At 40.1% G+C, this 16122-nt stretch overlaps 1 protein-coding gene across 7 annotated transcripts in view; it reads left to right on the top strand.

Moving 5' to 3' along the window:
- Positions 1–16122, top strand: part of LOC146986787 (low-density lipoprotein receptor-related protein 1-like) — a 173955-nt gene that overhangs the window by 136449 nt on the left and 21384 nt on the right. For 4 of the 7 annotated variants that reach the window (XM_085775603.1, XM_085775602.1, XM_085775600.1 and 1 more), the window contains 14 exons: positions 536–723; positions 2066–2249; positions 2352–2437; positions 2587–2706; positions 3479–3666; positions 5487–5692; positions 6797–6985; positions 8287–8435; positions 8544–8637; positions 9193–9309; positions 10485–10604; positions 12378–12500; positions 14173–14298; positions 15146–15262. In XM_085775603.1, the coding sequence (XP_085631729.1) occupies positions 536–723; positions 2066–2249; positions 2352–2437; positions 2587–2706; positions 3479–3666; positions 5487–5692; positions 6797–6985; positions 8287–8435; positions 8544–8637; positions 9193–9309; positions 10485–10604; positions 12378–12500; positions 14173–14298; positions 15146–15262 (2007 nt within the window). Of the gene's footprint in view, positions 1–532; positions 724–2065; positions 2250–2351; positions 2438–2586; positions 2707–3478; positions 3667–5486; positions 5693–6796; positions 6986–8286; positions 8436–8543; positions 8638–9192; positions 9310–10484; positions 10605–12377; positions 12501–14172; positions 14299–15145; positions 15263–16122 lie in introns of all 7 variants that reach the window. The other 3 variants (XM_085775601.1, XM_085775599.1, XM_085775597.1) reach the window with 1 other exon arrangement.

Here is a 16122-nt window from a genome sequence, read left to right as displayed (position 1 = left end):
CAGAGTTTGCCAGTAAGGCTCAATTTCATCTGCTGTCCCTGGCCAGATAATTAAGTCTAATTCAACTTCCCCTAATTGACACCGATAGATAATATATAGATAGTCGTAATTATAATAAACTTAATTTTTATAGCACAAAGTTACAAAGTGTTGCACAGATAAAATAAATTAAGATCCCTAAAACAAGGAGAAAACAGTGACAAATAGCGACCAGTTCAATAAAAAATAGAAGTAAAGAAGTAAAAGAAGTAAAATCCTGTGGCTCATGATATTTAAAATGAAAAAAATGACAACATAAAAGCCCGACAAAATAAAAATGATATAAACTAGGACGTGCACCGGTGACAGATTTATCCAAATCATTTCATGTTGATGCAGCCGAGACAGAGAACACCATTACAGCAGAAAACAAATCTGTTAATGCACATTATAAAAGTGATATATATATCTAATATTTGTCATTTTGGCAACTGATCGACTTTTTCTCTTCCTTTGCTTCCACATTGAACTTCCTCCTTTGTCTCTGGTGCAGCAGAGAAGAAATGCAACGACACGGCGTACGCCTGCAAGAACGGGAACTGCGTGAACGACGCGCTGCTCTGCGACCACAAGGACGACTGCGGCGACGGCTCCGACGAGCTCAACTGCTTCGTCAACGAGTGTCTGAACAGCAAACTGAGCGGCTGCTCTCAGCTCTGTGAGGACCTGAAGATCGGCTTCAAGGTAAGTCAACGTCTGAAGTCATGAGTCCATGTTTCTACGGTCAAACACCATCGTTTGTTGGAGAAATGGACAGTGAACTTGTTTTTTTTAAATGTTATTTCACAACCAACAGCACAACAAGACATTTCCCTCTTCTTTTCTCTCTATTCCCCATGCTATTTAATAAAATTACCATCATAAACTTCTGATATTTCACTAAATTGGCCTCTATCAGAAGTCAAATAGTGTAAATGGTTACACTTTTCATTTTAAAATCAAAGTAAATCTTCATTTTTATGATTCATATAAATTATTGATGTTTTTCTAGGGTCGTACGATTGACATGTGAACTCACCAAACCTGACTGAACCCTAAAACATCAGTTTATGAGTCATTTTTTCAATATTCTTCTTTACAATATTGACAAAATGGCCTCTTAAATGGTGGTAACCACTCGCCATCTCATGTAGTAACATGATTCTCCAATTTTAAATTTCATATTTAGAACAATTGTATTCCATAACCTTTATATTATATAGTAAAGTACAAATATAAGATCATGCAAAACTTATATTGTGCTTTATTCAGAATTTTAGTTTTCAAGCAAGTTGAAATTTTTATGGTTACACCACTATTGGCCATAATTCTCCAATATATTCTCTAGAAATGGATTAAAAGCAGAAATTCTATATTGGGTCCCCAAAAAGAATGTGTGCAAAGTTTTTTCTTTTCTTTAAACATATTTTTATTTGAGAAAATGAGCATTAATCACAGATATCCAACAAACAACATTTTTCGTATTTAGACCCATCCCTGCCATGCTGCTTAACACAAAACATTAATTTAATAATGAAAATAAACTTACAAAACTTACAAAAAAGTAATAAAACAAAACAAAATAAATAAGGAAAAAAGTGAATATTCAAGACAATACAATTAGCCATCTGTGATTATCACTATCAATCAATCAGTCAAATTTTATTTATATAGCACCTTTCAAAGCAAATAAATGCCGTTCAGAGTGCTTTACATTTTGAGTGAAAAAATATGTATAAAAGGAGTGAAACAAGAACAATGATGTAGAGACTAATGCACGAAGATTAAAAACAACAATAAAATATAGCAATAGTAAAAGATAAAAACACAAAATATGATGAAACATAAAAAACAATAAAAATGGAACTGCTCTCCAAGGATTTACTGGGTTTATTCAAATTTGTGCAAGTTAATCATACGTTTATTTTCAAATATTAACCCTTTTAAAACCGACTGAACCATATGGACACAACAAGTCATTGACCCGTAAACTGAAGCTTTTCGTTCATTGTTGCTTTACCTGCTCGTGTGCTTTTCCTCCTCACAGTGCAGATGCCACCCCGGGTTCCGTCTGAAGGACGACGGGAAGACTTGCGTGGACATCGACGAGTGCACGACCACCTACCCGTGCACGCAGCGCTGCATCAACACGCACGGCAGCTTCCACTGTCTGTGTGTGGAAGGGTTCAGCCTCAGCCCTGAAAACCCCACCATATGTAAATCCACCTCAGGTAAGGAAAAAAAAGACATGACAGATGAGCGACACTGAGCCTTAAAGAGAATTTAAAGGCAAATCCACTCAAAACACGTCTCTCTCCCTTCCTTTCCTGCAGACGAGGAGCCCTTCCTGATCTTCGCTAACCGCTATTACCTGAGGAAGCTCAACTTGGATGGATCCAATTACACACTGCTCAAACAGGTGAGGCCTGCAGATACTGGATGTTCCTTTGAAGTTGCTCTGGAAAGTCTTGTGAATCGTCCTGCAGGAGGAATGGTGGGGGGAGGAGGAGGGGAGTTGGGGGTTTATCTCCGGCTCCAGACTCTAATGCAGCTCCTGTGCTTTGACAGGGCTTGAACAATGCCGTCGCTCTGGACTTCGACTACCGGCAGCAGATGATTTATTGGACGGACGTGACCACCCAGGGCAGCATGATCCGACGCATGCACATCAACGGCAGCGACGTGCAGGTCGGTGCAGCAGCGTCTGGTCTGGAGGAAGAAAAGGTTTAAAGGGATAGTTCACCCAAAATTCAAATTTCATTACAACTCATTATCTACTCGCCCTCATGTCGACTAAGAGCTGTGAGAATTTTCAGAGTCCTCCGTGCCTTCTCTGAGTTACAGTACAGGGGGTCTTGGCGTAGCAGTGCATGTCCATATAATGGTTGTGAATGGATACCAACTTTCTTCGTCCAAAAAGACACACCAAAAAACATCCAAATACCTCCATAGTGCTCGTCTGTAATGTCCCTCTTGTATTGAAGCCCCGACATGAGAAATTGTTCCGCCGGTCGCGAGATTTGCACTGACACAGGAAGAGCAGTGAACCAAGACACTGGGAGCTTCCGCTACAAACAAGCTTAAAATATAGACTTATTTAATTTGTTTCGGAACAATTTCTCATGTTGGGGCTGCAATACAAGAGGGACATTACAGACGAGCAGTATGGAGGTATTTGGATGTTTTTTGGTGTGTCTTTTTGGACGAAGAAAGTTGGTATCCATTCACAACCATTATATGGACATGCAGTGCTGCACCGAGCCCCGCTGTAACTCAGAGAAGGCACGGAGGACTCTGAAACTTCTCACAGCCCTTAAATTTAATGTGATGTTGTTTAATGTGTTAATGTGAGAAAGATAATGTGAAATTTGAATTTTGGGTGAACTATCCCTTTTAAATAAAGGGTTTGTACAAAGATACAGGAAGTGGCTCATCCTGCTGCTGTTCTCTGATTCGACAGGTCCTCCATCGCACGTCGCTCAGCAACCCGGACGGCCTGGCGGTGGACTGGGTGGGAGGAAACCTGTACTGGTGCGATAAGGGACGGGACACGATCGAGGTGTCGAAGCTGAACGGAGCGTACCGCACGGTTCTGGTCAACAGCGGCCTGAGGGAGCCGCGGGCCGTCGCTGTGGACGTGCGCTACGGGTGAGAGTTCAACTTTAGAGGATCTGGGTCGACTGAAAGTTAGAAAGATGCATATCTGTAAAAAAAAAAAAAAAGACAGATATCTTGAAAGGGATAGTTCAACATTTTGGCAAATTGGCCCATTGCCATAATCTCTATAGTCATAGCAGTGGGTTCGTTACCTTTAATTGTCGGTGCAAGCTATTTTTAGAGAGAGCCGTGAGTGTGTGTGTGAGCTGCTCAGAGCTACGCTATGGAGGCTAATGGGATTTCTTGGTTTCCCTCATCAAACTCATCAAATACACAATCCAACAACTCCAAAACGCTCTGGTGGACAAGTTGTGACCTGCACATTCACCACGCTATGAGATAATAACAGAACGTTACCAGACAGAGTTGTTTGATGAAAAACTGTCCCTGAAGGCAACGCGAATCAGCGGTTTTGCATGAATTTCCCTCTAAAACAACTCTGTCTGGTAACGTTCTGTTATTATCTCATAGCGTGGTGAAGTGCAGGTCACAACTTGTCCACCAGAACGTTGTGGAGTTGTTGGATTGTGTATTTGATGAGTTTGATGAGGGAAACCAAGAAATCCCATGAGCCTCTGTAGCGTAGCTCTGAGCAGCTCACGGCTCTGCTCCGCCGTTCTAAATACAGCTTGCACCGACAATTAAAGGTAACGAACCTACTGCTATGACTATTATGGCAATGGGCCAATTTGCCAAAATGTTGAACTATCCCTTTAAAGGTCGAGTCTGTAGGTTTGTTTATTGCAGTTTGTAAACACAACATTTTAACTGTGCCCCTCCTCTTCAGGCTCAACAGCTCAGTGTTTTCAACCTTTCATTGAAAAATCTGATTTTACGTCACTGAAAACGATTATTTCTGAAAACTTCCGACCAAAGTGGACACTGGGGAAAACTCCGGTTTCCTGTTTGCATGTATATAAAACAGGGGAAAGCAGAGTTTTAGATTCCTGAACGTCACCGTATGTGACAGGAAATGCTTTGCCGTCCGGCGTGTGACCTTTGTTTACTGTGAGATGATGGAAGACACGCGTCCAAACGCAGCTGCTCCAGTATGTTGAGGAAGAGGAGGAGTGATCTGAGCTCATTTGTTTCATTCCAACTCCAGAGATAAATAAATAATTATCCTTGGCCTTGTATTTATTTGAGTTTGTGCAGATGAAGATCTTTTATGAAAACAACCTGGTGTGTATGATGTTATTATTGAAAACGGATGGGAAAATATTTGTTTTTATAAACCAACAGCGAGATCATTGTTGTCAGTTAAGGTGAGACACTACAAGTGAATAGGGTAAACATTTTTAACTAACAGATATCACCATGAAACTTCCCAAGTTTATCACTTACATTAAGACAAATATTTTTTGTATTACAAGTTTTGTCAAAATTTATGTTTAAATATGTAAATGAGGCAATATCTAATGAAATATGCGCTAATTTGCATACATTTCCAGAACTGAAATCTGAACAATGGATAAAGCTACTTTCAAAATTCTTTTTTATTTTGTTGACATATTAGAGTCAGAAATTTTTACTGAGGAGGATTTTGGATATCTCTTTTCATCACTCTGTAAATGAGAAAATACTGTCACCAGCCCTAAAAAGTCAAATTTCGCCATGTTTTTAGTAATAAAATGTAAAATGTAAAAACCTTCAGAATATAGACAGGGGTCAAACTGGAAGGTTTGGTGTCTGTAAGTGCTGCTGAAATGGAGATTTCTAGCTCAGAGTCGGAGGAAAAACTCATTACCTTGTGCATGTTAAAATCTGATGATGTCATGAAACCAGTAACGCTGACTGGACGTTCCCGACAGGTACCTGTACTGGTCGGACTGGGGGGACAGCCCCCACATCGGGAGGATCGGGATGGACGGCACCAACCGGAGCGTCATCGTGGAGGACAAGATCACGTGGCCCAACGGCCTCACGCTGGACTTCATCAACGACCGCATCTACTGGGCCGACGCTCGGGAGGATTACATCGCCTTCGCCAGCCTGGATGGAACCACCAGACACACAGGTAACACACACACACACACACACACACACACACACATGGATCAGTGCTGCCCTACAAAGGCAAAGTGCAGTATCTGCATTTTTTCAATTTTCTTTTTTAATTTTTTTATTATGAAACACAAGACAAACAACATAACGGACATACAGCAATGGATACACAAGATGTGCGTGTGTAGTTCGAGTGCAGTGTAGTGTAGTGTGGTGATGGTAATAGTGCAAAGATAAGGAAAGAAATTAAAGAATCACGACGGTGACACAGGTCGCAATAACAAACACGATATAAAGGGTAGTAGGGATAACAGTTGTGATAGCAAACATATAGCGAACATAACTCATAATAGTACTGATGACAGCATTATTTCTGAAGGTAAGAAGGAAGAAATAGGGACAGCCGGGGTAAAGGATGAAATAATGAAACAAGGGAGAGGGAGCAGAGGATGGATGCTTAAGTGGAATTGGACGTGAGTGAATAAATAAGAATAGACAGATAAATTGATTAATTAATAAAATGAATGAAAGAAGCTATGCGAATGGGAGGAAGAGAAAAAAAAAAAAAGTAAATTTTTTTTTGGACCAATCGGAAGTGTGGCTTATTCTCTTCAATCTGGTAGAATTTGATATTGGTACTGCTAAAATTTCCAGAGTTATTGGGCTTTTTATTTTGCTGTCCATCCAAAAAAGCACTGTGAAACCAATAAGGCAAAGTGCAGTATCTGCAAAGAGTACTGTATAATTTACTCTATAATTCCATTGGAGTAAAACCAAGGCAAAGTGTATCTGTAGCTAATACCAAGCTTAAGTGCAGTACTGTATCTGCACCAAAACCAAGGCAAAAGTGCAGTATCTGCCATAAAATGGTCAAAATTGGTCAGAAAGACAAAACTACAAAATACAGTTGATTCAGTCCACCTTTATCTAATCAATTATAGACTTGGTAGTTATTCATAATTTGATGCTTAAACTTGACAATGAAAAACACAAAAAGCTGTTGCTCAGTTTGGCATTTTTACAGATACTGCACTTTGCCTTTGTAGGGCAGCGTGTGTTTGTAGATGTTTTGGTTTTTTTCCAGTCATAACTTATTGATCTTCTCGACCCCCTGCAGTTCTGACTCAGGACATCCCACACATCTTCGCCATGACGCTGTTTGAGGAGTTCATCTACTGGACCGACTGGGAGACCAAGTCCATCAACAGAGCTCACAAGACCCTGGGAGTCAACAAGACCATGTTGATCAGCACCTTACACCGACCCATGGACATCCACATCTTCCACCCGTACCGCCAGCCCGACGGTAAAACTCCTCTACGTTACCGTCTAATTATGTCGCCTTAATAAAGACCTAAACTAATAATAACACCTGCTAAATAATAAACTGTGTGAAATGTATAGTTTTCTTGTTTAGATCGCCTACATTCAATCGGCCACATGCAAAGACGGATATTTAAAACATGCCTGAGAACCAGTCAGGCATATTACAATACAATACAATTTAAAAACAACAGCATTGACCAAAGTGCTGTACAACAATAAGCATAAAAAATTACAAAATACAGACAGTTAACACAGATTAATCAGAATCAGAATCACTTTTATTTGCCAAGTACAAGTACAAGGAATTTGACTCCGGTTTATGCACTTACTTGTACGCACATATACTAGTGTATAGCTTACTGTATACTCACCTTTTTAAATTAGCTTTTAATATATAATTTTCGTGTGTTTTATACTGTTTTATTGCTGTTTTTAATCTGAATTCCACTCTGACTTTGCTCTATTTTAAGATTTGTAAAGTGTTAAGTGTCTTTGAGCATCTGTCAAAGCGCTTACAAGTAAAATTTATTATTATTATTATTATGATATTAAAAAAGGACAGCAACAACTGAGCAATAACACAATACAACAGAGAACAAGTAGAAGCATAGATAAGTGAAGTGGCAGGTGGATTAAGGTGGTCAGTTGGTAGCGCAAATAAACAAGGTGGTAGGTGGTAGTGCAATGAGATACTGGATAAATATATATATATATACAGTATATGTTATTTACAGCAGGAAACACAAAAACAGAGTGAACTTGCTGTTACATTTGAAGTGCCGGTTTCTCTCTGACCACAGATGAGTCCACGTCTGAGCAAAACAAACGATTTGTGAGCGTAAATATCCGCTCTGAAAGTGAACATAGGAGTCTGGGAGTATTATTTCCTATTGAACCATAAAACACAATCATTTATTATTGCTCAAAAATCACAAGGCAGATTTTTTTTTTGTTATTAAAGTAACTTAAAGTTATTTGTATGCTGGTCTTTAAAGTGAGTTTGGAGTTAAATGTCAGCCGAGGTCCACGGCTCGAGTTGAACTTTGTTACTGTTACTTTGTTTCCAAGTGACACGGTTAGATGAATGTGGAGGAAAGTGTGTGACGTTACACATTTTATGTGATTGTTCTGTTGAACTTATTTATATATAAGCATGTAGTAGCTGTAAAGTGGTATTACAATGTTTACTACTGTTTTTTTCGGGCTCCTGGGAATTTAAAAGAGGGAAATTCAGGAAATTTCAGCAACTCTGATCTGCACTTTGTTTTGTTCTGTGTTTAGTGGCCGACCACCCGTGTCAGACCGACAACGGCGGCTGCAGTAACCTTTGTCTGCTCTCGCCCGGAGGAGGATACAAGTGCGCATGTCCCACCAACTTCTACCTGGCAGCCGACGGCAAACAGTGTTTGTCCAACTGCACGGCGAGCCAGGTGCGTCGTCTCGTCATTATCTCCACCTTATCGCTCCTGAGATTTATAATGTTGACACGTCTTTCTTCTGAGAGAGTTAATCATTTCCTTTTCCTTTGTCCCTCCAAGTTTGTTTGCAAAAATGACAAATGCATTCCGTTCTGGTGGAAGTGCGACACCGAGGACGACTGTGGCGACCGATCGGACGAGCCTGCAGACTGCCGTGAGTGATGAGTCGATTTCCTGCACTGCAAAAACTCATAATATTTGTCTTATTTCTAGTCAAAATGTCATTTCTAGTCAAAACAAATCTAATTATAACTAACATAAGTATATTTATACATATACATACATAGTTATACATAAAAAGTAGCTTGTTTTTAGACAATTTTTACTTATTTCAAGGATATTTTCACTTGAAATAAGTAGAAAAATCTGATAGTGGAGCAAGTTTGTCTTTCTTATTCCGAGTACAAAGAACTTGCTTTCACTGGCAGACTTTTCTACTTATTTCAAGTGAAAATTTGTTTGAAACAAGTGAAAATTATCTAAAAGTAAGTTAATTTTTAGGTGATGAGTCTCATTTAAAGTGGACAGAGATTAGTTTAGACTAGAAATGAGACATTTTGACAAGAAATAAGACAAATATTCTTGGAAAGATTTTGAGTTTTTGCAGTGTGTTTGATTCACTGACCAAGTGTTTTGTTTTGTTTTGTTTTGTTTTGCTCCGGTTGTTGATGATGATTTGCTTTCGTTCGTTATTTTTTTCTGACTGTAGCTGAGTTTAAATGCCGACCGGGCCAGTTCCAGTGTGGCACTGGCATCTGCACCAACCCGGCCTACATCTGTGACGGAGACAACGACTGTCAGGACAACTCGGACGAGGCCAACTGTGGTATATATCTACCTACAGATACTAAAGCTTTCTACACCTCTGTGTTGTCAGTCCATCCCTCTGTATGTCTGTCCACCCTGGTACCAACTTTTAATTTATAATCTATAATTAGAGCCCTGCATCTCTCAGCCAGAGCCCGATGGGGACCGATTTATTTACGCCTCAGGGATCGGGGCATCGAGCCAATTTTCAAGTCATAGCTCATGTTCAGGCGTCAGGAGTATTGAGCCTGTTCTGACATCCATTATTTAAAATAAACAACAAGAAGTTGTTAATGGTAAAACAAAGACAACAAGGTTGGAATTAACTGAAAAAATGTGATATGACTGATGAAGTAATATTGTTATTTGCTTAAATCTGTTGTGAGCTCAGCAATAAGTTATAATTACAAAATGACCTCATTGAAAAGAAAAACAATAAAACAAACAAAAAAAGGATCTTTGAAAACTCAAAAATGTAATTGACAGTTACTTTTAATAGTTAGCTAATAAAAAGTTAATTTACATTTTAAACAAACTCAGGTTTTCCCCATTTTTCATTTTGCTTTTTATGGTTTGTGTGTGTTTTGTCATCTTATCTTGATTTGTTGCGATTATTTTTCCAAAAGAAAAACTGGCTCCGCACTTTAAAAAAAAATCATCCTCTATTGAGCCTTAAAAATAAACATTTTTCCCCAAAAGGATAATTGTATTTATTATCTGCAATCTGCATTTTTTTCATCATGATGTAGATTTCATAATGAAGAAGCTAAAGATCAGATACATAGGTTTTTCTGTCGTCCACATGTGGTTAGTTTATGGTTTGATATTCAAACTTTTTTCTAAATGTACTCATTTATTCGATCTCAAGTGAGCCGGACGATTAAATAAATAACAAGAGCTGTAAATGTAAAAGAAGTACAAGTATAAGAAGTTGACAGTTTATAACTATTCTTTTACAAAACATTTTTAACAAACTGGAATTTCTTGAGAAAAATACTTGCAGTTTCAACTATATTATGCCACTTCTGTCTTCTTTGTTCTTTGTTCTTTTCACACTTGGCAAATTTATCCAGCGGGCCGGATTGGACTCTCTGGCGGGCAGGTTTTGGCCCACATGCCGCATGTTTGACACGTCTGACCTACATCCTCTGTAAACCATGACAGTACCTGTACATGTCGTCTCTCTGCTTCCAGACATCCACGTGTGTCTGCCCAGTCAGTTTAAATGCAGCCATCCCAGCCGCTGCATCCCGGGCATCTTCCGCTGCAACGGACAGGACAACTGTGGCGAGGGCGAGGACGAGAAGGACTGCCGTAAGTCTTTCTACCATGCTGCTGTTAGAAATAGTGGTGTGCATCTTCACTGGCCTCACGATTTGATCCGATTACGATTCACCAGTCTACGATTCGGTTCAATTCAGTTATACGATGCATTTCCATGCATCACATCCTCAATTTTCTGTTGCCACACATGGCTTTTTCATTAATTAACATAAATAGTCAGATAGATATGCTAACTTTTTATTTACATGAAATAAAAGAAATGCATTTCCACAATACAGCAGCTTCCTTGGAGTCTTAAGACACAAAGAAAAAGAAAAGGCCTATAGCCTACTTAAAGGTGCACTTGTTAATTTCTCGAAAACAAAACGTAAATCTTGGCATTGTGTAACGAACAGGCTTGGAGACTCAAGTGCAGAGATCAAACACACACTTTATTACAGGACGAGCAGAGGTCATTCACAAATAGGCAGTCCACGGGGCGAAAGTACAAGCAAGGGCTAGACAAAGGCAGAGTCAAAAACTGTCCAAATGGCGAAGACGGGGGGGAGGAGGGGTTTGGGAGGGGGGAACCAGTGGAGACTCAGTCACAGGCTTGACCTTGGAGACATGAAAGGTCGGATGGATCCTCATGTGACGTGGCAAGCGAAGTCGAACAGCAGCAGGATTGATGACTCTGGAGATGGGGAAAGGGCCAATGAAGCGAGGTGCCAGCTGAGCCGAAGGGACTGCCATGTGAGGGCACCCAGAAAACAGGCAGAAGGAAGGATGGTAGCTGGTGTCTGTGGAGCAGACTCGGGCTCAAACTGACGAGACAGGGAATCCGGCTTTGCATTCTCTGGGCGGGAGAGAGAAAAATTAAAGCGCATGACACATTGTGCTTTAAAATAAAATAAATCACCGTCTCTGTACGTGAACGAGATAATCAAACTTGAATGAATGAATGAAAGTTTATTTGAACACAGAATAAAAGAAGAACAAAATAAAAACAAACAACAATAAATACAAGACTTAACACTTATTTACTGTATGTTCAGAAGGAGTGGGAAGAAGCCAAAGCTTATTAAATCCCACCCCTTCTCTCTATGTTAATTCAATATATACTATAATAAGTTAGTTATATTGAATTATAAGATATATAATATACATGATATACAGTATATTATTATATATTATGAATTCTTTGAATTTAAAAATCCGTTGCTTCGATTCAGAATCGTCCCATTAAGAATCAAAAAAGAAACAGTTATTTTGGCAGCTCTAGTTAGAAGCAGCAGTGGTCACCACACCGAGCCCATCTGTTCTCCCCACGGTCCAGAAAAAGTTGTAGCCTCCGACTAAAACTTGTCCTCCAGAGGATGACGGGACCGTAGCGAGTGACCTCTGACCTTTCCTCCTCTGCTTCCCACCGGCCAGACTCTCCTCTTCCACACTCTGTGTTTCAGAAACCTAATGAGCAGGACACAGGAAATTGCTGAAGACTCTGGTTCTCCCTCGAGTCCGGCTCTGACCTTTCCTTTAGCGACGCCCGGAGGCTAAACGATGTTGCATAATGTAATTGCCGTGACATTTGCTGAGCACATTCGTCCTCCACAGAGGGAGATTACACCGACTCTTCCCTTTGAGCCATTTTGGGGTCAAAATTAACATTTTAGCACGTTTAACTGCATGTTCATGCAAATGAAAATGAATGACGTGGTGAATATTTCCCGTCTCAAGGTGCCGCAGCAGGACTCGGGCCTCGTCGTCTCTTCTCTGATTAGATAACAACTCTGCTTCATTTCCTTTTCTCTCATCTCTGTGCAGCTGAAGTGACCTGCGCCCCCAACCAGTTCCAGTGCGCCATCACCAAGCGCTGCATCCCACGGGTCTGGGTGTGCGACAGGGACAACGACTGTGTGGACGGATCTGATGAACCAGCCAACTGCAGTAAGACACAGTTTATTACTATTATTACGCAACACCTCGACTGAAGGAATGAGTCTCCATTAGAGAGACACCACGGTCCAATCAGGAAGCCGTGAATATAAATAACATTAAAGCTGTTATCACATCGGCATGATTAGATCACGTGACATTTTATTAAAGTGCCATAACAAGAAAAGCTGCTGTCAACTTCACATGAAAGTACAGATTTGAAACTCTCTCCCAGTTTTGGTTTGACATTGATAGGCCAGATTAGACACTGAGCGTTAGGGCTGAGTATCAAATTTGGTACTTTTATCGGCGCCGACCGAATTACCACAGTAATCCGAGTATCGGTTTACGTAAAATCAAACGGTACAACATTTCGGTACCTGAACGCACCCTCGTTTTGTTTGTTAAAGGGATAGTTCAACATTTTGGCAAATTGGCCCATTGCCATAATCGCTATAGTCATAGCAGTAGGTTCATTACCTTTAATTGTAGGTGTAAGCTATTTTTAGTACAGCGGAGCGCAGCAGCTGGCTGCTCAGAGCTACGCTATGAACGGAATTTCTTGGTTTCCCTCATTAAACTCATCAAATTCAACATCCCAAAACTCCACAGCGCTTTTGTAGACAAGTTGTGACCTGCACAACCACCACGCTATGAGATAATGACGGAACGATATGAAACGGAGCCGTTTTCGAGGTAAATTCATACAAAACCGCTGATGCGCGTTGCGTTCAGGGACAGTTTTTCAGCAAGCAGTCTCCGTATTTACCCTGTATTTACCTCGAAAACGGCTCCGTTTCGTATCGTTCCGTCATTATCTCATAGCGTGGTGGTTGTGCAGCGTGGTGGTCAAAAACATGTACATGGAGACAATAAACGAACACACATTCACACTGGACAGTGTACACATACACATCAAACAATACACTAACAAATAAATATAAACCATATAAACCATATAGACATAGACATGAAACAATACATGGTGTCACACTCTGAAGTTTTAAACAGAGATCCCGCTACATTGCCGTTTATTTCTTTCTTCAGTTCCTCCGTATCATATTTACTCATACACAAAAAACAAAAACAAAACAAAGCATACCCTCTCATGCGTACATATACTGATTAATACAATAGTAAATTATGTTACTAGTCATCGAATCAGTAATAATAACATAACATAAGTATCAAGTGAGTAATTCTTCTACTTTTAGAAGAATTAAGTCTTACATATATTCATCATGTTACAAAATGGAAAAAGTGGTGGGATCAGCTGATACTACTCTACATGATTTTTGTGTTTTTTTGGTCCCAACATGTCAATAAAGTCGGCTAAAGTGACAAAAAATAATTGTCAGATATTATCGGTGAAGTTGTACTGAAAAAAAAAAGGAAACCAAACATTTTTTTATGTGGTGTATTATAAAGGAAAACAAAAAGATCAAAGTTAACATCATCCAACAGGAGGAGAGCACTGGTTTTCATGTCATCATTATTCAGCTGTTGATTCTTCATTTGGTCTTTGAGACTCAAACACGATCAGTCAGTCGTACAATATTAATATTCATAATAATAATAATAATAATAATAACAGTTATATCTATTTAATATCAGTTCTTTATTGTTGCGAAAACAGCTCGTTCTCTTACGTTTCTGTACCTCTCTCTGTCTCTCTGTGTTGCAGCCCAGATGACGTGCGGCGTGGACGAGTTCCGTTGCAAAGACTCGGGACGCTGCATCCCGGCGCGGTGGAAGTGTGACGGAGAGGACGACTGTGGAGACGCGTCGGACGAACCCAAGGAGGAGTGTGGTAAGAGACAGGAGAAGAAGAACTCACCAGGCTGTTGGTCCACTATTCTTCTTCCTGTTTACTTTGTTGTTGTTGATAAAGTTTAAGAAGTGACGGTGCAGCTGCAGTTTTCTTTTTTCCTACACTAAAATGTCTTAATAAAATAAAATGTTTTTTGAAATGTTATGACCTCTGGTATTAAGATGCTTCTCCAGAGATTATCTCTTTTTCCTCTTCTGTCTCTGGACCATCTGAGCCATTTTGAAAATATTTCACTTTATTTACAGTGTTTACAACATTTTAGTGACACAGCAACAGGAAAAAAACAAAAAACAGACAGCCACCGCTCAGTCACTTCCTCTGCTCCTCTGTGTGCTGCTTCATAATTAGCAGCAGCAACAACAGCAAAATAAACAAATAATAAGAAGAAGAAGAAGAGTCCACAAACAGCCTAAAAAGTTGCATAATTACATTTTCACTTGTTTTGAATGTGATCCCAATGCAATCGATCACAATACTGTCTGTCCTCTCTGGCTCCTGGTTGCATTTACACCTGGTGCAGGAGCAGGGAGGAGAGAAATGAAAAATGCTGATAGACTGAACTGTGCAAACCAGACCTGCAGCCATGTTTGAGAAATTACACCTCAGTGAACACTTTAAAAAACAGTTTAAAAACTCTTTTGACAACAGTCTTTGTTTAAGTTTTGTGCATGTGTTTGAATATGTGTATGTGACTGATATGGTTTTTATTTGTATATGTTTAATTATATGTTTCTAAAGCACAAAGAGTTTGCCCTGTGCATGACATGCTCTTTATAAATAAAGTTTGATTTGATTTGATCTTTCTGTGTGTGTGTTCTCGGTGCAGACGAGCGGACGTGCGAGCCGTACCAGTTCCGCTGTAAAAACAACCGCTGCGTCCCCGGCCGCTGGCAGTGTGACTACGACAACGACTGCGGCGACAACTCTGACGAAGACAAGTGTGGTACGCTTCCTGTGTTTGTCTTATTTAGTGGAGAGACACACAACTCGCTCGCTCACACCAACACAACCACAGCCTGTACGACAACAACAACAACAGTGATTCATAGTGTAGTCTGAGCTCTACTGTGTTACAGCGGTAAGCAGCGTTATCACTTCTCTGTGTGTGTGTGTGTGTGTGTGTTTGTGTGTGTTGTATTAAAGGGATAGTTCAACATTTTGGCAATTTGGCCCATTGTCATAATCCCTATAGTCATAGCAGTAGGTTTGTTACCTTTAATTGTCGGTGCAAGCTATTTTTAGAACGGCGGAGCAGAGCCGTGAGCTGCTCAGAGCTACGCTACGGAGGCTCATGGGATTTCTTGGTTTCCCTCATCAAACTCATCAAACACACAATCCAACAACTCCAAAACGCTCTGGTGGACAAGTTGTGACCTGCACATTCACCACGCTATGAGATAATAACACAACGTTACCAGACAGAGTTGTTTTAGAGGGAAATGCAGAGACTGCTTGATGAAAAACTGTCCCTGAAGGCAACGCGCATCAGCGGTTTTGCATGAATTTGCCTCTAAAACAACTCTGTCTGGTAACGTTCTGTTATTATCTCATAGCGTGGTGAATGTGCAGGTCACAACTTGTCCACCAGAGCGTTTTGGAGTTGTTGGATTGTGTATTTGATGAGTTTGATGAGGGAAGCCAAGTAATCCCATTAGCCTCCGTAGCGTAGCTCTGAGCAGCTCACGGCTCTGCTCCGCCGCTCTAAAAATAGCTTGCACCAACAATTAAAGGTAACAAACCTACTGCTACTGTATGACTATAGCGAATATGGCAATGGGCCAATTTGCCAAAATGTTGAACTAT

This window comes from Trachurus japonicus, chromosome 5, assembly GCF_045865225.1.
Source record: "Trachurus japonicus isolate A0001 chromosome 5, Traja_1.0".
NCBI lineage: Eukaryota > Metazoa > Chordata > Actinopteri > Carangiformes > Carangidae > Trachurus > Trachurus japonicus.
The sequence above is the reverse complement of the archived record's forward strand: the minus strand, read 5'-3'. Positions and strand labels throughout refer to the sequence as shown.